We start from the raw sequence: 26,284 nt of genomic DNA on the forward strand, positions 1-26,284 counted from the left end.
TACTCAGTCTAAATATACAAGTGTGGAAGAACATCAGTTAAGACATGTTCCCTGAAAAGCATGGCTCTTCAAATGCCTTCATATTCTAAATATGCATGTAACATCGTAAAAATCGGGGGGGGGGGGGGGGCCTGCTTTTTACGCCACGTGTTCGTGTAGTCCCATATACATCTTTCTGTGCAAGTGTTTGTAACTTTACCAAGACTTGGCCAAATTTCTTATCATTTTGATGATTCCAGAACCTTGCAATACACATTATATGCTAGATGATCAACCTTTTCTGGTCGGTTCCACACCATTTCTTTTACAATGCAATCGCATGACCAGAACTCAACTTCATCTTTAAGAGCCGATTCATTTTTATTCTGACTAGAAGGGTTAAATGCCTGCAAATTCTGGTTCTTAGTATAATTAAAATTATTTAGATCTTAAATTAGGACGCTGAAGTTTGTTCCCATATCTAATATAATTGCTGTTTATTCGAAAATGGGATCGCAGAAAAATGGTCAAACTCAGGTTCTGTAATTTGTATATATGTTGAAAAGAATTTCTTTTATATGAGATACATATACCCTTGTGATGAAATGCTGTTATTTTGTGTGTTTTTATGCACCATTGTAGTGATTTTGATGAACTAACACGAATGAGTGTGTACTTAAACTGTATTTCTGGATTTATTAACAAGATGCAATATGTAGAGCACTATGTATTAAGTTGTGCCCTTTGTTTCAACGCTTACTGCCTAGAAATCTGCATAGATGACAGTACTGTACATTGAATCTACACATTCACTTTTAATTCAACCGTTCCCTTTAAAAAAATGCTTTACAGTGCTCTGCCGCCAACTGCCTTTATACTTAATTTGGTATTCTTAGACGGCTCTTACCAAGATTTTCATGGAGATTCATCTGAGAAGCCTGATGACTGAATATTTCTGAAAGATGTCTCTTATTAAAAAGGTAGTGCTTGAGGTGAATAAAATTTCTTGTTTTAATGAACTGTACTGTATTTACCATTGACATGTGTAAAGAATTCTTGCAAAGTGCTATAAATAAGAGATTTTTTTTCCTTTAACACTGATGTTGAAATGTAGATAGCGATCTTTATCAGTATCACTCATAATCTGTCCAGAGGAAAGTATGCAACCCTCTTATCTTTGTCAAGTGATTCAACCTAAAACTGTTTCATTGCCATCTATCCATATCCTACTCATTCTGTATGAATGGCTTTAGCAAGAAATAATTTATAATGTACAAAACATCTTGGTCCAACGTTGTTGTTAACGTTGCAGTTATTCGAATTAGAATGCCGAAGAGTCCAGAATTTGTTTCCAAATTTTAAAACAAATGTCCTTGTATCTTAATCAAGCTATTTTATTATCAGAATTTTCAGATTTACAAGTTATTCGGCAATAGTCCACCAAAAGTACTATATAAACCAATTGAATTACATGTATAACTGTAATTTTAGAGTTCCATAAGGTTATTCCTAACCGTTGGCTTCGAGCATGTTGACAAAAGGCTATGAGATGAATTTTGACAATGACGATACATGTACTTCACATTGTCGCTTCCAGTGAATTGCTTGTTCTGCTGAGATGATTTTGAAATGGTGTTAATTCTGCAGTTTATGCGGAATGAATATGTGATAACTTTGTTTATATCTTGATTCACAGTTTGATGTTGAGAATAGTTTCAATTTTAAGCGTTTGAGGATTTTGTATGGATAGATTTTTTTGCGCCGATTAGAAAAGTGATACCAATGAATCCTTTTCAATTTTCGACTGAGATGAATAAAGAAGTAATAAATATAATGATGTTTAAGTTTAATTTCTTGTTCTTGGAGGTAGGTGTGTGTGTGTGTGTGAGTGCATGGGTGGTTGGGTACAGAGGACACACATAAGAACTGTTACCTTCACTTTGACGACCACTTGCATAACGAGGACGTCCTTGGTTCAGGAACCTGGTAAATTGTTCAAAATATCAGGCCTGTTATTTAGGGGTTCGTTAAATTGGGGGCTAAAAATATGATTTAAAAAAAAAAAAATCCCTAAAGAAAATTTTCAATTATACATTTACCCTAATATACTTTTTGCAAATATGTTTTTTTTTACAACCCCTGTATGAAATATATCTATTCCTTTATCAGTAACTAAGAAAACGAAAGTTTATGACATTTTTTGTGAAATAGAGCCCCCTCATCTACAAATGGTCTGGTTCAATTTACCCAACACTTCCGTTTTCGTTATGTGCAAGGTCGTGTAACGCAACCATCTGACCAGAGGCGATGGCCTCAATGATTTGAAGTACAATAGTACAAGCAGTAGTCGTAGTAGTAGAGTTTTCAGAGGGCAGCGTTTTTTCCCCATTTTTGTGCAGCTAATATTTCATTCGACACAATCCCTCCGGGAGGCAGGCAACAGGGTCTTCAATCTTCAAAATAACTGTTTAGGGTAGTGTTTCAACCACACTTTCATTGCCGTGGTCTACCATTGACTGACGTCTACTCTCCGCTGGTCGCTGACTGCGTTGATTGGTGTTCATCCACTGAATTGAACAATAGCTGCTTTTTAGACCGGTACTCACTATGAACATGACGGACAAAGATAGAGGACAAAATATACAGTTCCTCATTCTACCCTCAACAATTGCTGTGGTGGACAAAGGAACATCTCTTCACTGCTATTATGTAAAAATGTGTAGAACAGGTGTCACATTTCTTTGTCCGTCAGGTTCATAGTGACTAGATTTATACAAACATTCACCGCTCATCAAACATTACTCAACAAAATGCATGTTTAAATCATTTTTATTTTAGTGAGGGTTTATTAGAAACTAATTCAGTTCATTTCAGGTTCAATTGGATACATCTTTTTTTGCCTAGCCATAAATTAGAAAATATAATTACCCCATAGGAAAGTGAAAAGTATGCCGCAGACCTGCGGCAGACCTGCCGCAGATCTGCCGCAGACCTGCCGCAGACTAAAAGTCTGCGGCAAAGAGTATGCCGAAGTATGCGGCAGAAAGAAATTTTGCTGCAGACTTGCCGCATACCAGTATGCCACAGGAACAGTCTGCGGCAGATCTGCGGCAGAATGAAATTTTGCTGCAGACTTGCCGCATACTAGTATGCCACAGGAACAGTCTGCGGCAGATCTGCGGCAGGATGAAACTTTGCTCCAGACTTGCCGCATACTAGTATGCCACAGGAACAGTCTGCGGCAGATCTGCGGCAGGATGAAATTTTGCTGCAGACTTGCCGCATACTAGTATGCCACAGGAACAGTCTGCGGCAGATCTGCGGCAGGATGAAATTTTGCTGCAGACTTGCCGCATACTAGTATGCCACAGGAACAGTCTGCGGCAGATCTGCGGCAGGATGAAACTTTGCTCCAGACTTGCCGCATACTAGTATGCCACAGGAACAGTCTGCGGCAGATCTGCGGCAGGATGAAATTTTGCTGCAGACTTGCCGCATACTAGTATGCCACAGGAACAGTCTGCGGCAGATCTGCGGCAGGATAAACTTTGCTCCAGACTTGCCGCATACTAGTATGCCACAGGAACAGTCTGCGGCAGATCTGCGGCAGGGCGAAACTTTGCTCCAGACTTGCAGCATACCAGTACGCCACAGGAACAGTCTGCGGCAGGTCTGCCCCAGGAAATCCCATTAAAGTCTAATAGGGCCAATTGAAACCAATCATCTCATGCATATTCATTATTACTTTACACGTGTGACAGAAAAATACATTTATCATGATTTGTTAAGCAAATTAAGACAATGCACATCATTTTTGTGATTTCTATTTTCCTTTTGTCATTATTAACCAATAGATTATTTTGTCTGATCATGTTACAATTACATTCACGTTTAAGCAATAGATATATTGATTACTAACCAAGAAACTATGATTACTAACCAAGAAACAATATACATATTTAGTATATATATGTGTAAGAGCCTCTCTTTAAATGTTACTCTTGAATACACTTCAAATGATCAATGTGATGAAGTTAATACAATTGAGAATAGAATATACCTAATTGGTAATATCGATATATGTTGGTATTACCTAATTGGTAATATCGATATTGCCAATATCGATTATGAAGTATCAATCAGTTTATCACTGGTTCTTCTACATGCATACTTTATTGCCACGTACTGGATATGAAAGAGTATGCGGCAGGTCTGCAGCAGGTCTATATGAGATATGAATATTTATGACGAAGAGTCTGTGGCAGGTCTGCAGCAAGTCTGCGGCAGGTCTGCCGCAGACTCTTCATCATACTGAAAGAGTATGCGGCAAGTCTGCGGCAGACCTGCCGCAGACTCTTCATCATACTGAAAGAGTATGCGGCAAGTCTGCGGCAGACCTGCCGCAGACTCTTCATCATACTGAAAGAGTATGCGGCAGGTCTGCAGCAAGTCTGCGGCAGACCTGCGGCAGACCTGCCGCAGACTCTTCATCATACTGAAAGAGTATGCGGCAAGTCTGCGGCAGACCTGCCGCAGACTCTTCATCATACTGAAAGAGTATGCGGCAAGTCTGCGGCAAGTCTGCGGCAGACCTGCCGCAGACTCTTCATCATACTGAAAGAGTATGCGGCAAGTCTGCGGCAAGTCTGCGGCAAAACTAATTTGCATGTGAAAAAGATGACTGTCTGCGGCAGGTCTGCTGCAGATCTGCGGCAAGTCTGCCGCAGGAGTATGCGGCAGGCTCATTTCTTTCCTATGGGACTTCATAAGGACAATCTATTGATGAACAATATATGCCTACTATACTAACCTAAAAGTACTTTATAATACGGGTTCAAGAACGTAGCCAATGGCAACCTGTATTCAAGTCGCATGTTTATGCCTTCATTTTTCCATAGCGCCTTGCTTTGCAAGCTGTGTGCAGCACTATGCAAGCTCTGTGCAGCCCTCTTGATGCGTTCAAATTTCAGACGCAATGCTCAGTAAATAATTTAATATGGCACGTATCGTCTATATTAATTGTATGAAATCTAAATGTTCACCATTATATCCTTTTATGTTTTTAAATTATTTGAACATTAAAACCACACAAAGTTATTTTGTCATTACCAGAGCATTATGTTAAAGTAGGGCACACAAAACCAATGTCCAAGTCTTTGACTATTTAAAACTGTATTCACTTTTTACACATTGTTATAGACATATTAAAACAATATTACAAAGTCATCAGCCATCCAGTTACTTTTAAGAAACCACAAGATATTGACAATAAAATTAAATGGTTGTCTGTGCACTATTTTGCTTACCATGAAGATACATCGATTGTCCTATTCGCCTAAATCCCTTCATACAAGTAATGCAAAGTAATATAGTGGCACATTAAAAAAAAAAAACAGACAAAAAGTGAAAAACAAAAATCAATGACATATAAACCCATCACAAGCATGCAGTATAACAGATTTTCAAAATGTGTACAGTAAGAAGCAGTGACAATAGTGAAGGTCAAAAGAACAAGATCGATTTCATGTAACTCTCCAACAATTCTCTCACAATGTATACATCTTTCTGTGCAAGTGTTTGTAACTTTACCAAGACTTGGCCAAATTTCTTATCATTTTGATGATTCCAGAACCTTGCAATACACATTATATGCTAGATGATCAACCTTTTCTGGTCGGTTCCACACCATTTCTTTTACAATGCAATCGCATGACCAGAACTCAACTTCATCTTTAAGAGCCGATTCATTTTTATTCTGACTAGAAGGGTTAAATGCCTGCAAATTCTGGTTCTTAGTATAATTAAAATTATTTAGATCTTAAATTAGGACGCTGAAGTTTGTTCCCATATCTAATATAATTGCTGTTTATTCGAAAATGGGATCGCAGAAAAATGGTCAAACTCAGGTTCTGTAATTTGTATATATGTTGAAAAGAATTTCTTTTATATGAGATACATATACCCTTGTGATGAAATGCTGTTATTTTGTGTGTTTTTATGCACCATTGTAGTGATTTTGATGAACTAACACGAATGAGTGTGTACTTAAACTGTATTTCTGGATTTATTAACAAGATGCAATATGTAGAGCACTATGTATTAAGTTGTGCCCTTTGTTTCAACGCTTACTGCCTAGAAATCTGCATAGATGACAGTACTGTACATTGAATCTACACATTCACTTTTAATTCAACCGTTCCCTTTAAAAAAATGCTTTACAGTGCTCTGCCGCCAACTGCCTTTATACTTAATTTGGTATTCTTAGACGGCTCTTACCAAGATTTTCATGGAGATTCATCTGAGAAGCCTGATGACTGAATATTTCTGAAAGATGTCTCTTATTAAAAAGGTAGTGCTTGAGGTGAATAAAATTTCTTGTTTTAATGAACTGTACTGTATTTACCATTGACATGTGTAAAGAATTCTTGCAAAGTGCTATAAATAAGAGATTTTTTTTCCTTTAACACTGATGTTGAAATGTAGATAGCGATCTTTATCAGTATCACTCATAATCTGTCCAGAGGAAAGTATGCAACCCTCTTATCTTTGTCAAGTGATTCAACCTAAAACTGTTTCATTGCCATCTATCCATATCCTACTCATTCTGTATGAATGGCTTTAGCAAGAAATAATTTATAATGTACAAAACATCTTGGTCCAACGTTGTTGTTAACGTTGCAGTTATTCGAATTAGAATGCCGAAGAGTCCAGAATTTGTTTCCAAATTTTAAAACAAATGTCCTTGTATCTTAATCAAGCTATTTTATTATCAGAATTTTCAGATTTACAAGTTATTCGGCAATAGTCCACCAAAAGTACTATATAAACCAATTGAATTACATGTATAACTGTAATTTTAGAGTTCCATAAGGTTATTCCTAACCGTTGGCTTCGAGCATGTTGACAAAAGGCTATGAGATGAATTTTGACAATGACGATACATGTACTTCACATTGTCGCTTCCAGTGAATTGCTTGTTCTGCTGAGATGATTTTGAAATGGTGTTAATTCTGCAGTTTATGCGGAATGAATATGTGATAACTTTGTTTATATCTTGATTCACAGTTTGATGTTGAGAATAGTTTCAATTTTAAGCGTTTGAGGATTTTGTATGGATAGATTTTTTTGCGCCGATTAGAAAAGTGATACCAATGAATCCTTTTCAATTTTCGACTGAGATGAATAAAGAAGTAATAAATATAATGATGTTTAAGTTTAATTTCTTGTTCTTGGAGGTAGGTGTGTGTGTGTGTGTGAGTGCATGGGTGGTTGGGTACAGAGGACACACATAAGAACTGTTACCTTCACTTTGACGACCACTCGCATAACGAGGACGTCCTTGGTTCAGGAACCTGGTAAATTGTTCAAAATATCAGGCCTGTTATTTAGGGGTTCGTTAAATTGGGGGCTAAAAATATGATTTAAAAAAAAAAAAATCCCTAAAGAAAATTTTCAATTATACATTTACCCTAATATACTTTTTGCAAATATGTTTTTTTTTACAACCCCTGTATGAAATATATCTATTCCTTTATCAGTAACTAAGAAAACGAAAGTTTATGACATTTTTTGTGAAATAGAGCCCCCTCATCTACAAATGGTCTGGTTCAATTTACCCAACACTTCCGTTTTCGTTATGTGCAAGGTCGTGTAACGCAACCATCTGACCAGAGGCGATGGCCTCAATGATTTGAAGTACAATAGTACAAGCAGTAGTCGTAGTAGTAGAGTTTTCAGAGGGCAGCGTTTTTTCCCCATTTTTGTGCAGCTAATATTTCATTCGACACAATCCCTCCGGGAGGCAGGCAACAGGGTCTTCAATCTTCAAAATAACTGTTTAGGGTAGTGTTTCAACCACACTTTCATTGCCGTGGTCTACCATTGACTGACGTCTACTCTCCGCTGGTCGCTGACTGCGTTGATTGGTGTTCATCCACTGAATTGAACAATAGCTGCTTTTTAGACCGGTACTCACTATGAACATGACGGACAAAGATAGAGGACAAAATATACAGTTCCTCATTCTACCCTCAACAATTGCTGTGGTGGACAAAGGAACATCTCTTCACTGCTATTATGTAAAAATGTGTAGAACAGGTGTCACATTTCTTTGTCCGTCAGGTTCATAGTGACTAGATTTATACAAACATTCACCGCTCATCAAACATTACTCAACAAAATGCATGTTTAAATCATTTTTATTTTAGTGAGGGTTTATTAGAAACTAATTCAGTTCATTTCAGGTTCAATTGGATACATCTTTTTTTGCCTAGCCATAAATTAGAAAATATAATTACTTCATAAGGACAATCTATTGATGAACAATATATGCCTACTATACTAACCTAAAAGTACTTTATAATACGGGTTCAAGAACGTAGCCAATGGCAACCTGTATTCAAGTCGCATGTTTATGCCTTCATTTTTCCATAGCGCCTTGCTTTGCAAGCTGTGTGCAGCACTATGCAAGCTCTGTGCAGCCCTCTTGATGCGTTCAAATTTCAGACGCAATGCTCAGTAAATAATTTAATATGGCACGTATCGTCTATATTAATTGTATGAAATCTAAATGTTCACCATTATATCCTTTTATGTTTTTAAATTATTTGAACATTAAAACCACACAAAGTTATTTTGTCATTACCAGAGCATTATGTTAAAGTAGGGCACACAAAACCAATGTCCAAGTCTTTGACTATTTAAAACTGTATTCACTTTTTACACATTGTTATAGACATATTAAAACAATATTACAAAGTCATCAGCCATCCAGTTACTTTTAAGAAACCACAAGATATTGACAATAAAATTAAATGGTTGTCTGTGCACTATTTTGCTTACCATGAAGATACATCGATTGTCCTATTCGCCTAAATCCCTTCATACAAGTAATGCAAAGTAATATAGTGGCACATTAAAAAAAAAAAACAGACAAAAAGTGAAAAACAAAAATCAATGACATATAAACCCATCACAAGCATGCAGTATAACAGATTTTCAAAATGTGTACAGTAAGAAGCAGTGACAATAGTGAAGGTCAAAAGAACAAGATCGATTTCATGTAACTCTCCAACAATTCTCTCACAATGAAACAATAATTGATGGGAGCCTACTTTAAGAATTATTTAAAAACTGTGTGAATAAAACATAATCAAAAATCTAAATTTTTCATGTGAATTGTATACAAATGTCCATAAATCCTTATAATAGGCCTACATAATTGAAATGGCTGTAAAATATTCTGTAAAAGCTTTAACCAATGACATAAATAAAATGAAAATTATACTATTAAAGAAAAAAAAAAAAATTATTAATTAGTAATCAATTAATTTAATTATCTTTTGTTTTTCGGGGGGGGGGGGGGGGCATCAGAAATTTACCTTAACTATGATACAAAAAGAGCTAAAAATTGTGAAATTCTGTTTAAAAAAAAAAATATGTACACGAGGCCAGGTTTAGGTACATGTATACAAAATGAAACAAGAAAAATACCCCCCCCCCCCGCCCTCAATTTAATATATAGTGTGGAAGAACCATTTCTATGCAGTCAAAACTGAGTACTTGGCGTGCACTGAACTGAACTTGATTTCAGGGTGACCGCTCATTATGTATGCACACACCAATCGTATATGAATACATGTATGTACTGAATGTATAGATACCTACATGTATTAGCAGATGCTGGGGATTGACTGCATGCCGATGGTGCAGAAATTGCATTCATTATGATGCCCATAAATCAGAGCCAAATTTTGAAATTGTGTAAATAATATTTGCCCAAGGGGAAAATTTGTACCAGATGACACCAACCAGCTGGAAAGCTTTAAAATGAAATTAGTTTCATATTGATTGAGAAAACATTTGCATTAATTACATGTAAGTAATGGCATAGGAATAAAAAGTCTTTCTTCTACAAAAAATTATATTTTCAAACAAAATGTAATTGTTGTAATATTGATCTTCTTATTTTAATCCTTATTTGTAGAGCTGGCAACCTTGTGCGACCAAAAAAAGGAACCATGATGGCATAAAAAAAGAATTCATTAAAACGAAACTTGCAACCACGCGCAACACAATTTCAAAGCAGAAATGTCCATTCCTCATGCTGTTTTTTCCATACAAGCAGGTATTTTTTCCCGGTTATTTTGGTATTATCGGCATTTCATTCTTTTTGAGAATATTGTTCTCTTCAAGTATGTTTTCAAGTACTGGTATGTTTTAAACGTAGTTTTCGATTGAATTTGTGATCAAATAAACATTTTAGGGCATTTGTTTAACGTGCGGTATATTTAATTTAAAAAAAAATTATTTTTAAATTTAAAAAAAAAAAGTATTTTATGAAGAAAAAACATACTACCGTAACTTGGAGGAAAAAACAAGAGTAATTCCAGCAAAAACGGAATGGTTGGCAGCTCTGTGTTTGACATTGATATGTGATATCCAGAGCTACAGGTAATACAATTATTTTCCCGCTGAGAAGCTTATTGCTAACTTAGCCTTGCTCTTCTTTGATCCTCTTGATGGTGTCACACCCTTAGAAGCTGGGCTCTGTTGAGTATTATCAGTCCCACCTACTGCAGTATGTGTGGTGTAATCGGGCTGAGGGTAACCTTTATCAAGCTGTGAGGAACCTTGTCCTCCTGGTTGAGTAACATCCGATAGTCTGCTGCGCTCTGATGCAGTGTCCGCCTCATATCGAAGCTCATTATGAAGCGGTAGATGATGGGAGTGACTCGGTTCTGTTCTTGGTTGATCAAAGACTGGGTCGAAAGCTGGACCTTGTGGATTGCCGGATACTCCCTGGGTTCCATCAGAGCTACTAAGTCGAGGAAGGGATGTCGCAAGATGCTTGGTTACCTAATAATCATACACAATGAATAACCATGGTTTAACAAAGAAGGTATAACACACAAATATACGGTATGGAAAAGATCTTGATGGCCTTTTTCATGCATATTAATAAGGTGAATTTGCATTATGAATGAATTGAAAATTAAATCAATTTGTTTGAAAATAACTCCAAAACTAAAATATACACCATATCAAAATTGCTTTCTTTTGATTTAATATAAATCCATGTCATGTTCAAACAATATGGATCTTTCTGGGATTGTTAGGTAGTGGAAGAAATGTGTCGTCTAAATGAAAATCATCAAAAGTTGTAATCATTATAGTTATAGGCTCTCCATTTTCCCTGAATCAATGATGTCTCTGTGATGTAGTGGCGGACGACTTTCCCATTTATTCAAACACACAAGATGACTTTAAAGCTGCAACAAGGTTGTTTGAAATCTTAACAATGTTTCTGAAGCTACTGTGGTTAAAAAGAGCGGCTTAGCAAACAAGACAGATAAGGTGGATAACCCCAAACCTCTGGCCAAGACATACAGAGGTATAAAAACAACCTTTGCTGACACTTAGGCATAAATATTCTAAAATAGAATGAAACGCCGATAATACCAAACAACAACAACAACAACATTGATGTGGTCATTTTATATCAAAACACAGCCTAGCCCAATTTCTACTGCCCATTGACACAAACAAATATATATGAAAAGTTTACCTGAAGAGGAACGAAGATGCCTGGAACAGGAGGCTCTTGATGTTGAGGGTGTAACATCATTGGTGGGGGCATCCCTGCGGAACGTAACGGAGGCATAAAAAAGTCATTCTGATGATTTCCCTTTTTCATGGAACCATTTTCACTATTAGATGTTTTAAATGTGAGAAGTTCTATAGCTAAATTCCTATCCAAAATATCAGAAAATGGGTATCAATCTAAAATAAAATCCTAGGTAGAAAATTTTTTCAGGGTAGAGCTGAAAAACTGAATCCCTACGTTAGTGAAAATCATTTTTTTTAAGTTTCAGACTCAGCAAAAATTAAAGGGATTTAGGGGGGCTTTGCTAAATTTAGAAAATGAGTTTGGAGTTGACCAAATGATGTAAAATCCTATTGCTAAGAGTATAATTAATAACATTTGAAAGTAAGATAATGGAACTCATTGACAGTAAACAACTAAATTATCCATACCTCTTGTAAATTTTGACTTTTTTTCTTTCTGTATTTCTTCTTCAAAATAACCCAAGATTGATAGCTTAAACAAAGGCCTTTGTTGAATACACTTCCTTTTATAGTTGTTCAACCTAAATAGCCTTCTCTCCCCCTTTCTACATTCAATTCTTATCAGTTGAAATTGCTTTCCCTGAAGAGAATATACCACTGTTTACAGAATCCAACCAAATAGTTAGCTCACCTTGTTGGTAGCCTTGTGGTATTCCCTGTGGCATTCTTTGAGGCATACCTTGTGACATTCCTTGGGGCATTCCTTGAGATATTCCTTGTGTCATTCCTTGAGGCATTCTTTGAGGCATACCTTGTGACATTCCTTGGGGCATTCCTTGAGATATTCCTTGTGGCATTCCTTGAGGAATTCTTTGAGGCATTCCTTGTGGTCTGTAGTTGGACTGCATGTTTGGAGGGTGCATCATACCAGGGGTTCCCTGTATTGGAGCTCCCATGAACTGATGAACAGGAGCTATACGCTAAATAAACAAATGACAGCATGCATTTTTATATAGATAGTTTGCTCTACTCATATGTGTTTATTAAAGTAGACATTCATTCCAAATTACAAGTATGGCCAATCATTGATAACTATCAAAATTAGGAAGCTTGAAGTTGACAATAGTATAAGTTTTAGGTCAAATGGTGTATCAGTCAAACTAAAAATGAACACAAATAGAATCGTCTCTCAGGATCAGGGATATACGAGCACTTCACTAGAACACTCAACAATGTTTTGATAACTAAACATCAGTGACCAATCCTGAGAAAGCAGAAGAAATCCTAAAACTAATGAACTTATTTCCAGTACAATATTTCTCAATTATAATTTGTTTTAAAAGGGAAGTGATGCTGATGCTGATAATTCTGGGTATTGTCAATATATCAAAAATACATGTCTGTTATGTTCAGGCCCGTTTTCAAATGCACTCTGGGATAGTTTGGAGACAATGTCGCTTCTGGGGGGTGTTTCACAAAGATCCTAAGTTGAACTTATCTCTAAGTTGGACTTAAAAAGTATGGACAGCCATTGGAGCCTTAAAATGAAATATATTCAAAAGCAAAAATTGGAGGATTTCAGACTTTTCATCAATTCCACATCAAGAACATGAAATCTCCCATGATAATAGAAAATATGAATGATTTGAATCAACATTTTATGCCTTCTAAAAAAAAAATTACAAAATATTTTCAAGTATGCTAATGGCTTCCCATAAATTTTAAGTCCAACTTAGAGATAAGTTCAACTTAGGATCTTTGTGAAACACCCCCCTGGTCTATTTCGTGTGGGTGTGCAGTGCATGCCAGCTTTGATCGTGTGTGTGTGCAGTGCATGCCAGCTTTGATCGTGTGTGTGTGTGTACTTTATTTTCAGACCATAGTGAGTGACTTATGGTTTTCGAGAATGGATCATTACGAAAAAGGTATATGTGCAATTAGTCCCTGGACTACTACTTTGTAGTTCTAATAAACCACATTAAATTAAATTGAATCAAGTTGAGTGTGTTCAACTTACCAGCTTGTGGAGGGCTACCCCAGCAGCTCTATCTATAGCCATGGATTCAGTCCGGCAAGGTGGACCTTCGTAACTGATACCTACCCCAAGAGTACATACAGCTTTAACCATGCCCTAAAAAACAATAGGAGAAGCAAACACACTTCATTACAACATAGGTATCTAAATTGTGTTTCAAAATCTATGAAACAAATTCAGAAGTTTACATATCAAAATATAAGATGTATGCAGGACTGCATACCAACAGGAACACACTTGTATTTCGATGTCATGGGCCCTTTAAGACAGCTAGATTATTATAATGTACAAAGTACTAACAGAACATTTTCTACCACGTAATTGGCATTATATATTTCTTTCTTTTTTAGGGGGGGGGGGATTTTTATTTATTATTCACTTACAACTTTGCTAGCTTGGTGACTCCCTAAGGGATTCAGCACTTTAAAGTTACATGTAAAATGCTATTAGTTGTAATAAGTGGATCCTTGCCTGTTGAAGTGGTTGAAAGGTGAATTTTGGTGGAGCGAGATTCTTTGCCAAGCACCAGCCTTTGAGCATCTCTGCTGCAGGTGGAATGTTCATCATTGGCGGTCCCTGGTAGTAGTCCTGACCTTGTGGTGGCATAAACGGGTGCCCCTGGGCCATCATGGGTGGAACGGAGCCCCCATGGGGGGTACCTCTCTGGTACTCAGCTGGGCCACCAAGGGTACCTCTCTGGTACTCGGGTGGAGAGTACTGTGGGCCATGTTGGTGAGACTGTTGGTAGCTGACTGGAGAACCCTGTAGAATCTGTGGTGTCATGAAGGGCCTTTGGGGTGATACCGCTGTGCGATGAGTGAGGGTTGGACCAACACTGCCAGGAATTGGAATGCCTACTTGACCAACACTACCAGGAATTGGAATGCCTACTTGACCAACCTGCACAATAACCATCAGAAACATGTTTCTTCAAAGGATTTTCAAACTAATTTTTCAAATCGACTCTAAGGATGATTGTGACTTCTTGTACAGCAGCAGTATCATTTCACTTCACTTCAGCTCAGTTTGGTTCAATTCATTTCAGGCAAGTTTTGATTTAGTGCAGTTTATTTTTTCCACTTGAAGAAAACACAGGTTATTTCACTGAAAAGTGTTTTTACCTACCAAATAAATGAATACTAGTTTACTATTAGACAATGAAATACATTGCAAGTAAAACAGCTACATGTAGGAAAGGAAACTACATGTATATTTGGAATGATTTGTCTCATTGGTAGAGTGTATTGCTATGTAAAACAAACAAAAAACTGTATATTTAACAAGAAATAAACGGGAGGAAGCAGAGAAAGAGAAAAGGTATAGAAGGTAGAGCTGGATAAATAACATACCTTAAAATGGTTAGAGTGAGTGAATTGGAAAGCAGAAGAAAAAACAGTATGACAGAGAGAGAGATAACCAGCAAGATAGCATGCAGCAAAAAGTGAGTATATCATTTTTACTGGGAGACATGGAAAAATCCAATGAGCGGGGTAATAGCATATCTGTAAAGTGCTTATAATACATTGTATTAAACGCTATATAAGTGGAATATTATATATACTGTATATATTATATAAGACGTTATATACCTCATTTTAAGATTGTTTACTAATCCTGTCTTCTGATTGGTTGAAAATGCAGTCATGTTCTTAACCATGCCCGCTAATTGAAATTCATAGTCATTTTTCCCGGCTCTACCGGTTTATATCCATTTTTCATAGCACTTTTTCCATGGCTGTGAAACGTGACGTCATTTTGCTGCGATCCCCATTTTGGTTTACGTGTTACCGTATAAGTTTCTTATGTGCGATGACCGATGCGCAATACCGTTAACGGTGTTTGAGTGCAATTCAATTTTGGTCGCTGCATTCAGGCGACGAATCTACCAATCCACGCAGACAGACGACCGATCGCCATTTTGTGTACTAGTCTCGATCGCAAAATACTGGGGTTTTTTGTTTCCAATTTTTTGCGAATTTGTGAATTTATAAAGTTACTGTTCTACTGGAGCACAGCTTGTTGGTGATATCATCCTGTACAAAAGTTACTGTTCGTGTAAACGTGTTTGGTATTCCTGTTCTACTGGAGCACAGCTTGTTGGATTTCATACTGTACACAAGTTATTGTTGGTGTTAATATTCATGACTTCAAAGAGATGGAAACCTAAATGGGTGAGTCAACATTTTCCTTTTTTTCGGTATATAAAATATATATTGACTGCTTTTAATATTCGAGGCATAGTTGTTTCTATAGGGTCTCGGGAAACTCACAACCTGCTATGACCCCGCGGCGCAAGCGCCTTGGGGTCATAGCAGGTTGTGAGTTTCCCTTGACCCTATAGAAACCACTATGCCTCTCAAAGCAGTCAATATATCCTTAATATGAATGAGTCGTACCTGTCCAGATTTGGAGGGGGATAATGCCATGAAGGGTTGTTTGGGTGCGGATGAAGGCTGAAACGGCTGCTTTCCCATGAGATGGGGACTCAACAGAGGGCCAACTTGAGGATGAGGAGCCACCTGTCCCATGGGTTTAGAGTGCACTACAGGCCTTCCCTGGGGCAGACTAATAGGGCTGCGAGGGGGCGCGCCAGTGTTCTTGGCAGATTCTGCAAAATGAAAATAAAATCAATAATAATAATAATGGCTTCTTATATAGCGCACATGTCCGCCACGTCATGATGCTCCTGGCACTGCCCGATTATCACCTGGGTTGAGTGTGGCAAATGTAGATCAATGTCTTGCCAAAGGAAATTAGTGCCACAGCGGGACTAGAATCGCGAACCTTTTGATCAAAAGTCCGGTATCGTATCCACTTGACCATGACACCTCTACCTAAAACAAATAGAAGTGGCATTCGAGGCAGTTATTTAATATGTTCTCCTTAGAAGAGCGATACTGATCCATACTGCATAGAAATATATTTGCAAAGTTGTTGGGATCAAACATAAACAACAAATTGAATTAAGATACCCATAACTATATCTGATGTTAAACACAATCATCATGCAATATTGTACTCATGAGCTTACATCAATTTATTTGACAATTCGTAATAGTTTGATTGTTGCAACTCAAATTGTTATCTATGTACAATTGTATTTATGTATAAGATTCTTCAGTCTCATTTTTACCATATTATGTATCTGTTTGTATTTGAATTTTTATTTTCATTTCAAAACCAACTTTGGTTGCAATAAAGGAGTAATAACGTTCAGGAACAGGGTTTGTTTCTGTATGTCCTGAAAAAAGAAAGAAAAAGTGAAACTATTTTTTCTTGATATACAATTAAAAATGTTGATCTTACCAAAGAGTTCTGCCACAGAAACTTGCTTAGCATATCCTATTCTTGATGACGCACTTGATGACGCACTAGACTCCTGACCAGCATTCTGATTGGGTTGCTCTGCTGGCTCAGTTGGAGTGTCCACTGAACTGATATTGAGGAGGCGACATAACTCTTCTGTTTGAGACTAAGAATCAAATACAAAGATTTAAAGCAATTAAATAATAATCCTTTGCTCAACAGCATTAACACTACTTTCTCAAAGGACAATGAAGGACTGAAAGACAGAAATGGCTGTAGGCAAGCATCAGGATAAAAATGATATGACATAACGATTTTAGTTTAGGGGCCCTCGCCAAAGATTTACGTTGCCATGTGAATTTAATGTTTTTTTTTGTTTGGAACTGTTCTGGAAATTAGATCAACTTGGGCAATTGTTCAACTTAAAAGATTGACTAATACAAAGAAAAATGGTAGTGGTAGTGGTGGTGGTAGTGGTAGTATTGGTGGTGATAGTAGTAGTAGAAGAAGAAGTAAATGTAGCAGTCATGGTAGGAATACTAAAATCAGAAGTAGTAGATATACATTTTCATGAAATATCACAAGCAGCAGTATAAGTAAAAGAGCTAGCAATAGTATCAGTACGAGAAGAAGTAATGGTAATAGATGTGGGATAAGTAGGAATAATAGTGCTAGAAGCAGTATTAGTAGTAACAGCTCAGGCCTAATTAACAGTATCAGTTGTAGGAGGAGCAGCAGTAGTAGTAGAAGTAGTAGCATCAGCAGTAGTAAATGTAGCAGTGGTAGTCATAGCAGCTACAGCTGTTGTGTTGCTGCTTCTTCTACTACTACTACAGTCAAACCTGCTTTAGTGACTACCTGGCTACAAAGACCACATTTTTTGTTTCTCTTGAAAATGGTTTCTCATTAAAAGATGTACTAAAGGAACCTGTCTACAGAGACCACCTGTCTACAAAGACCACTTTTTGTGTTTCCCTTGGGCAGTTGCTATAGATAGGTTTGACTGTACTACTTCTTGTATTCTGTTCTTGTATATAGTTCATATCACATTATGAAACTACTTCCCTATATGCTACCAAAGGCATTTGGACATTACTCCAGCTACCGTTACCTTACCTTTCTATATTGGGTGTCGGGTGTCATCCTCTCCATCTCCTCCTCTCCTCTTCTCTCTCCGTCATCATCATCATCTTGAGATCCCATGCTTGTCACATACTCCTCAGAATCATCCTGACCCTCCTCATCTTCCTCAGTGGTACTGGTGGTCTTCCTTGTCCTTTTATCATCCTCCTCCTTGTTCCTTGCAGGGCTGTCTTGGACCTGCATCAGCTTCTGCCAGATGGTTGACAGCTCGTCCACATCCTCCCGCTCTCTGCCCTTGGTAAGACGCGGTAACTGAGCAGACGGTGAGCCGGTGTGCTTCGACTGCGGACTTTCCTCTTCCTTCTGTTTTACCTCTGGCTTCACAAATTGACTTTCTGTCCAAGCAGTTTGATTGCTATCCTCGCTCCATCCTCTCACATCCTGCTTTGCCACATCCTGATCTTGATTCCGTCTCAAGATTGTCACTTTTTTTTCTCCGACTGGAGAGTCCATGTGGCCCTTGTGATGTCTGTCAGCCTTTACATCGGTCTTACCTCCTGGGATCTTTCCCAAGCCTTGCATACCAGTCTTAGAGTGTTGGACAGAGGTTGTTTGCCTCACTGGGGGAACAGCTGCCTTCCCCTGAGAGGCTTTAGCATAGGAGATTGGAGATCCTCCTGCACCTTCTTTCACCTTGTTTCTGGAATAAACCTATATATCATGTGTATCAATGATAAAATATAAATAACAACTGGGAATCTATGTACGCTTCTATAATAGAAACATGATAGAACGTAAATAATGACTGGGAATCTATGTAAGCTTCTTTAAAACAAACATACAAAATACTACCAAGACATATTACATCATCCTATAGTAAGATTTTTGAATTTCAAAAGATTATTTTAGGATACAATGAAAGAATTGCCCTAAAATTTCTCCCAGAAAAGTTATACCCTTAGACTTCACAATGCGCAAAATTGCACCTGGTAATGACTTTCTCAATTACATTAAGACACTACTACTGTAAAGTGAATAGACATGAAATACACATCCATGCACACCAAAACCAAAGTGCATCCATCATGACACCGAGTAAAAGATCACAGAAATAATTTGCCTTGGAAAGGCAAACAGGAGTTATTCATGCTCCTTCAGATTTGAATGAAAGAGTTGTTCTTCCTCAAATGTAATTACAATAATAGACTGGACAACTTAATTGTGGTTTCTTTGATTTTTAGTCGGGTCAATATAGGGTTTGATACCCCAAAATTGCAACAAAAGTTTTTCAACGGTTTCTGATAGTGTTTGACATCAGGAACAACATACTAGAAATCTAGGAAAATTGGACCCCGGTTATTTTCGAAATGGTGTCCACGATTGCCATTGATACCTTAAAATAACAATAAATCATGATATATCCATCTTAGAGATGTGATTGATGGGATTTAAATGATATTTGAAAGGACTACCATAACATAAACTAAAAAAGCTGCATAAATTTGCAGCAATATGGTTCTTCCCAACCCCTTTGAAAAGGCAATTCGCCTTTTTGACAAAATTGCTGATGTGCATTCCATGGAAAAGAAACAACTCAGCCATCATACAGGTTAACAGGGGGAAAACAAGGTTCTTGAACATGACTATAACTCCCATAGTTTGACTTTAAATCGCAGGACCACCAACAGCTTATAATGAAAATGCTTGAAATGACCTGATTAGGGAAGGCCTCTTGTTGGGGTTTGTTCTGTCCTGTTCTTTTCCCTGGGCTAGAGGACTGTGATGCCCTGGCACCTACTGCCTCTGCTGAGCCTAGTGCTGCCATACGATTCCGATAGTACTCCTGACTCTGCGTGTGTCCTGCAGTGTTGTCGTTCACCTTTTTAACCTACAGACGAGCGAAGGAACAAACAGCTCAAGGTTAGAAAAAAAATTCAGATTAAAACATCACCAAAAAAAAAGAAAGCTAGAAAGTATAAAATCAACCTAAATTCTTTTTTACCTGGGGCATTCTATAGGCTAACGGTTAAGGAGTATGTAGAAAATAAAGGATAGAAAAAAAACTATGCGTACAGGACCATCTTTAGTTCAATGAGCACCCTATTCTATGTGAACACGTCTACTCAACAAGTTTTTTTTTACTGTTCACTGAGGGCATTGATTTAACTGCAATACCTCTTTGTATAAGTAATATTTATAGCTCATATTTTTTATACATTATAGCGACATGGAAAACCTTACATTAAGAGCAAAACAGGTTTTTGTGATTGGAACATTTTAAATCATTATTCACATTCTTCTGACAATATCCCTCTTTAAATTTTGCTCAGCGCTGTGTGTTACTGATGATACATTACATTATCTTTCAGTGTATATCAGTAAGGAACATCAAAACATGTTATAACACAGTATAGCTTAATACAGAACAATGATTGATCACAAATGTAACACAAGATTAATCTGGTAGGGATCACAACCTTTATACTTACTGGTCAATAAATTAATCTGGTAACAAATATGCAGGTCTAAAACATGCTTAATTTTCCATTTTGTACCTGATTTAATTTATATCAAATCTGAAAGAGAGGGAGAGAGGGGGGAGGGGGCTGGGGAATTGGTAACAAATGAACACACATTAAAATTACAAATGTGAGTCTACGTACATGTATAGTAAAATGTGGCAGTGTACCATAAGAGAGTTAACATGAATGTGGAAGAGTACCATGAGAGAGTATACTAAAATGCACAAAATGAGACCTCTCCATGTGTAAAAGATATGTGGATATTTGGGGTCATCTGTTCCAGTGATATCTCTTACCTGTGGCTTCACCACGGCCGTTGTCTTCTCATACGTCTGGTGACCTTTGAACTTGCGATGACCATAGCTGATGTTAATGAGAGACGTGGGGTTGAGACGATAGCCTCGCTTCCCAGTACAACGTAGTTCTAGAGCACCCGGAAACTCCTCATCAAAGACGACATCATATGTGGTGTCCAAAACAGTATTCCCTACAAAACATTAGAATTGATACATCAAGTGTCATTAGTGGCATGTACATGTACATAATATAAGAATCATGTTTAAAATACATGTCTTGTATAAAATGTATTGATCAGATTGTGGAGAACAATGTTGTGGTACATGCATAATGTGCGGTCAATTGCTCTTCATTGGCTACAGGAGTACACTTCCAGCGTAGTGGTTTCCACTGACTCATATCATTTTCACCGACAATTTTATTGTCATCAACAATTTTCCAGGCCTCTATTTGGTCAAATTTAGTCAGCGCTGACAGATGTCGGCGGACAAATGTTGATGAAACAACCCCCAGAACTATTTGGGGATATTTAAGACAGTTGTAAACAAAAGCATATTCTTCTAAGTGAATCAGACATATTTGACATTCAGGGAAAAAACCAGCAAATTTCACTGTATATCACAGGTAAAGAGAAAATAGATACTTTGAAAATTTTGAAAAGTCTGTCAGATTAAGTGTTCAATGAATCTAATTTAGGTATAGACAGATGCTTATATGCATATTCTAAACATAAATACACGTTGTAAAACTATGATATTTCCAGCTACGCCCCTCCTCCTCCCCGTGTATCCACCACAAGTTAAATGGTTTAAGGACCTTGGCAAAGCCATCAAAGAAACCCAGATTATTTGTTCACCTGTGTGGATCCCAGTCACAACCCCTCGCAGTCCTAGAGGCACAGTGAAACCCTCTCTAACGTTAATGACTCTATCAAAGAGCTGGTAGTCCGCATCAGGATCAGCGATCAGGTTACCTTGTCCCTCCATAGGCTGCAGCAAGATGGTGAAGAGAACAAAGAAATAATGAAGGACAGCAGAAGAAGTGAAGATAAAATATATTAACATATTCACCACAAATTCACCACAAAAAAAGAATTTCCCTCAAGCCATTAAATTCCAACCCTGGCCTGGTGCCTCCATAAAATAAAACTTCCCTCAGTGAAATTCTGAATTTGCTGGAACATATATGAAGTTGTATGCAGTCAAACCACCTGTATAGAAAATACATGTTTTTTGTTTCCCTTGAAAATGGTTCCTCATTGAAACACGTACAAAGGAACCTGTACATAAAGATCACCTGCACATAAGGCCTACTTCTCTAGTCTCCCTTGGGCGGTCTTTATAGACAGGTTTCACTGTATGTAGAAGAGTGAAGCATGCAATATTTATATAATTCCATCATCAGATACCATTTCGTGAAGAACAGTTACACTTACCCTGTACAAAAGGTGAGGCCTAACTGAAAGCTTCAGCTTCTTTCTACTAGGTGACTCCTTGGCCTGAAAGAAAAAACAAGTAAAGAATCGTTGGTATCATAGATATCCATTTAAAAAATTTAACAATTCCAGGGATTCAATAGTACATACATCTATAGACAAGGAGAATTGGAGATGACAAAAACAAAGATTATACCATCCGAAAGCAGCGGTTGAAAGCTTTTATCTTCCCTGTAAATGACGGAGGTAGAGGATTGGTAATGTCACTGTGAGATAGTGCCTGACAACTTTTCTAATTGTTGTAACATACGGAATGACATAGCCTTTGGCTCAGGTTGGCTAAAAAGAATATAGGCCACAGAAGACACAAAATTGTGTGGATAATTTTAAGATAGATGAGGAGATACAAGAAGATTGAGATGTGGACGAATCCTTATCATTATCACTTGGGTCGGTTAGCAACAAAAAAAGTGCAATCGGCCTTGTGGCAAGAATACTGCAAAGGTGACGTGGCGCCTTCATGATTTTGATACATGGTGCTTCGAGGCAAATATCCATTGTGATTTACGGTACCTTCTCAATTTCTTCCTCGATGAGTTTGATGACAGGTGCTTCCAGAGCCTTTGATCCTATCTTGCTCTTGGGAGCTTTGGTGGAATCTTGTTTCTCAATCCATGCTTTCACCTCCTCCAGACCATAGTCAGCTCCAGCGAACATCTCCTCCTCGAACAAAGAATCATTAAATCCTTTCCCACGCAAGAATGCCAACACGGCTGGGAACCTGCAAAGCAAATGATATAGAAATATTGCCACCTCCAAAGTTCAAACAAACAAAATGTATGAACCGACATATTCAGAATTTGCCTTTTCACCGAGGTTGAAATACAATGGAAGGAGGGAAAATCGGTATTAAGACGTGAATGAATGACATTTTGAATGATGATATGCATGTAGTATCTATTAAATGATTTTATGGTATTTGAGATCTTGTGCCTTGCTTCTCACAACTCATTCCAATTTCCACATTTAACAATGGGTACATGCAACCAAGCAGTGGACATGATGGATTCACCTTCATCTTATTCACTTCTGCACATGATATAAACCATGTAAAGAAAAGGGTGTTAAATTGAATGTTCTAGCATCTACAACAACTTATTAGATTGATTTTCAGCCGATAGGATACTCTCTAACAAATACCTTATTTCATATCAATATATATTTCCTAATATCATTTTTTTTTTTATACTGTGATGTCTATTAGGTCATCTTCATTTACTTAAGATCAAGTTTGAAGGGAAGTTCACCCTGATATTTAGCTGGTTTTTAATAGGAGCAAAGAAAATGAGAGAATCAGGTCACTGAAAGTGTAAGCAAAGACCTCGAAGATATGACAGAGTTTCCCATCAGTGTTTCATCGAATACAACTTCAATAATTCATAACTTTCTAATTATTACTTGGAGTTTGCTCAAATGTTCATTAATGTGTTTCTTTAACCAACTCAATGTCAGAGTGGAATTTCCCTTTGATTTATGTTGATACAATAGTGAATTGGTGTCTTTGAATGTGCTAATAAAAAATACATGTATGGTGTCTTTGAATGTGCTAATAGAAATACATGTATGGTACCATGTAAATGCTGTGTATCATCAACACCTTTCTAGCTAATACTTAACAGCATCATGATTAAAATCAGTGAATTTAAAAAGTGGATGGTCGATAAATAGAAATCCTGTTGAACTGACTGTGATATATAGGCATCCAGTATCTCCAAAAGTTGAATGGAGTATATCCATTTGCCTTCATCATTGCGTTTGGTGAACCCGGGCACCTCTTGTTCTGACTTGTTGAACTTCAGATTGAGTCCGACATTGACACCAGACCCCCTGAAGCCTTCATCACTTCTCCTATGAAAGAGAGACAAATATAGAACACAAGTTTTTTTAACGTGTAAATGAATGGCAACCGTGTGCAACAAATTAATTTAGCTCTGTGTTATAAGATAGGATATGAGTGAAGCATGTTACACTTTCCGGCAACATAAAGCAAATCTGTCGCAGTCTATATCGCTCCATACCTAAAGGAGGCCTTAGTCATGTATAGTACACATCCAAGATGGATACAGGATACTGTAAAATCTCACTTCTACGCAAGACTTCTATCATGGTTCATTATTTCCCCCATTCTGATACATCATTACACATTATTATTCCATTTCAATAAAAATTTGTCCCTGAAATTAATTTCTTTTCTCAAGCAGTGTTTTATGTTTTTATTCAGATCTGGTTCATGTATAATTGAATTAATTCCCAAAATTTGTATTTATTCTTATACAGATGAAAGTCTACTTATTGGTATGCACGTACAGTGTACGTAGTGCTACACGTATATTTACACACACATACACACTCACGTACACAGTTGTGGTGTAAATTGAGGATTTACAATACACATCAGCATGTTATTACAATTGAGGAAACACATTTTTGTGGAAATATAACATCCCGGAGGACGATCTGGAAATTTACTGCATAACTGAGGGCCTAGTTCCCTTACGGGACTCGAGTAGAGTCTATTACTCGACTCTCAGGCCTAAGCCTACAGGTAACCCCTACTACACATATATCTACACACATGTTCGCATGTCATTGTTTCTGCCCGTCAATGTTACTCATCAGACCTCAGACTCGTTAGAAAGGGTGAGTGTACACAAGATACAATCAATAAAGATCATCAGATGAAAGAAGATAATGACATAGATGCCCTTTCTTATTTATCATTACTATACTCTGAACATGATTAAAGTATCCCACAGGTAAATAGGCCAAACTTCACTCTCTCCTCATTGATAATAATATGTGTTGCACCTAGAAACAAAGTATTGGGCGCATTATAAATGTGAGCTATTATTATTGAGAAGTACAGATTGGAAATACTTACGATGGTCTAGGTCCCCTTGTCACATATATGGAACCCGATAGTCTGGATGCTTGCAATGATGAAATGCCTAATCGCTGAGCAACCACATAACTATCCAGGTATTGCACTGCGTGGGACTACACAAGATAGGAAAATTGATACATATATCATTTGTTATCAAGTTATAATCGTGTCGAGGAAACTAGAATAGGGAGAGATCTGTATTATTGTAACTTGTGATTGACCATACTAACGTTCCAAGAAAAACTCTTGTGACAAGACTGAGGATCACTGATCCTTATTACTGTAACGTGTTTATTTACAGCGTCATGAGCGTCAGAGCCTGGCGGATACCGGCTATATAAAAACTGAGTATTATAATTATTATTATTATTATTATTATTTAAAATCATGAGAGCGAATGGCATACATGTATTTTTAGGTGCATTTGCAAGTAACTTTATGTATAACTTGTGGTATAAGGAACATTACTATATTTCTACAGTAAATTTCTACACTGATATATAAATAGTGTGTCCATAATCCCACATGTATATGACTGTATAAATTTAATGTTTTTTTCTTGTCACAAGGAAACTGATAATACAAGTAATATTTCTTTGTCCTGACTAACTTGTTATATGTGGATATATCCCGTACTAAAACCCCATCCACACAAAGATACGATAAACTTACATGTTGAGTTGCTTTGATGTACTCCAGGTTTGGTTCAGTAGGAGCTGAAAACAGGACCTGGACTCTGTCCTGACTTGTGTCCTCAACCTTTCAATATAAACAAATTAAATGGTTAACATTCAAAGAATGACCTTACAGTGTATACAAAATCTTCTTTTGTTTCTGAAGGATAATCTATCAACAATAGCATGAACATAAACAATAGAAATATAGTAAATGTATGTAGATTTCTCATCACTAAATACATTTATATTGGCTAAAATTTGTGCAAACAACAAGCATTGTGGCAAATACTAGTAATAGTAATAATAATAATAATAATAGTGGGTTCTTGTTTAGCGGTCCTGTCTGTCAGACTTGACACTTCCGGCACTCCACAATTAATACTCCGGCTTTCATGGCTGCCATTCCAGCACTCTAGCATTTCAAGGAAAAAATTCCTG

General features: G+C 37.2%; 1 protein-coding gene across 1 annotated transcript in view; it reads right to left on the reverse strand.

Annotated features, from left to right (window-relative positions):
• Window positions 1-8,174: 8,174 nt before the first annotated feature.
• The window catches only part of LOC578630 (5'-3' exoribonuclease 1), a 40,740-nt gene continuing 22,630 nt past the window's right edge, over window positions 8,175-26,284 (reverse strand). The window contains exons 23-38 of the mRNA XM_030987173.1: window positions 25,842-25,928; window positions 25,167-25,282; window positions 23,972-24,133; window positions 22,799-23,006; window positions 22,226-22,288; window positions 21,647-21,779; window positions 20,790-20,980; window positions 19,686-19,859; window positions 18,005-18,682; window positions 16,889-17,054; window positions 15,979-16,190; window positions 14,054-14,482; window positions 13,565-13,678; window positions 12,239-12,527; window positions 11,546-11,619; window positions 8,175-10,836 (exon numbers count right to left, since the gene is read on the reverse strand). Of these exons, the coding sequence (XP_030843033.1) occupies window positions 10,441-10,836; window positions 11,546-11,619; window positions 12,239-12,527; window positions 13,565-13,678; window positions 14,054-14,482; window positions 15,979-16,190; window positions 16,889-17,054; window positions 18,005-18,682; window positions 19,686-19,859; window positions 20,790-20,980; window positions 21,647-21,779; window positions 22,226-22,288; window positions 22,799-23,006; window positions 23,972-24,133; window positions 25,167-25,282; window positions 25,842-25,928 (3,492 nt within the window). The 3' untranslated portion in view covers window positions 8,175-10,440. The remainder of the gene's footprint in view (window positions 10,837-11,545; window positions 11,620-12,238; window positions 12,528-13,564; window positions 13,679-14,053; window positions 14,483-15,978; window positions 16,191-16,888; window positions 17,055-18,004; window positions 18,683-19,685; window positions 19,860-20,789; window positions 20,981-21,646; window positions 21,780-22,225; window positions 22,289-22,798; window positions 23,007-23,971; window positions 24,134-25,166; window positions 25,283-25,841; window positions 25,929-26,284) is intronic.

This window comes from Strongylocentrotus purpuratus, unplaced genomic scaffold, assembly GCF_000002235.5.
Source record: "Strongylocentrotus purpuratus isolate Spur 01 unplaced genomic scaffold, Spur_5.0 spur5_scaffold_16, whole genome shotgun sequence".
NCBI classification, from domain to species: Eukaryota; Metazoa; Echinodermata; class Echinoidea; order Camarodonta; family Strongylocentrotidae; genus Strongylocentrotus; species Strongylocentrotus purpuratus.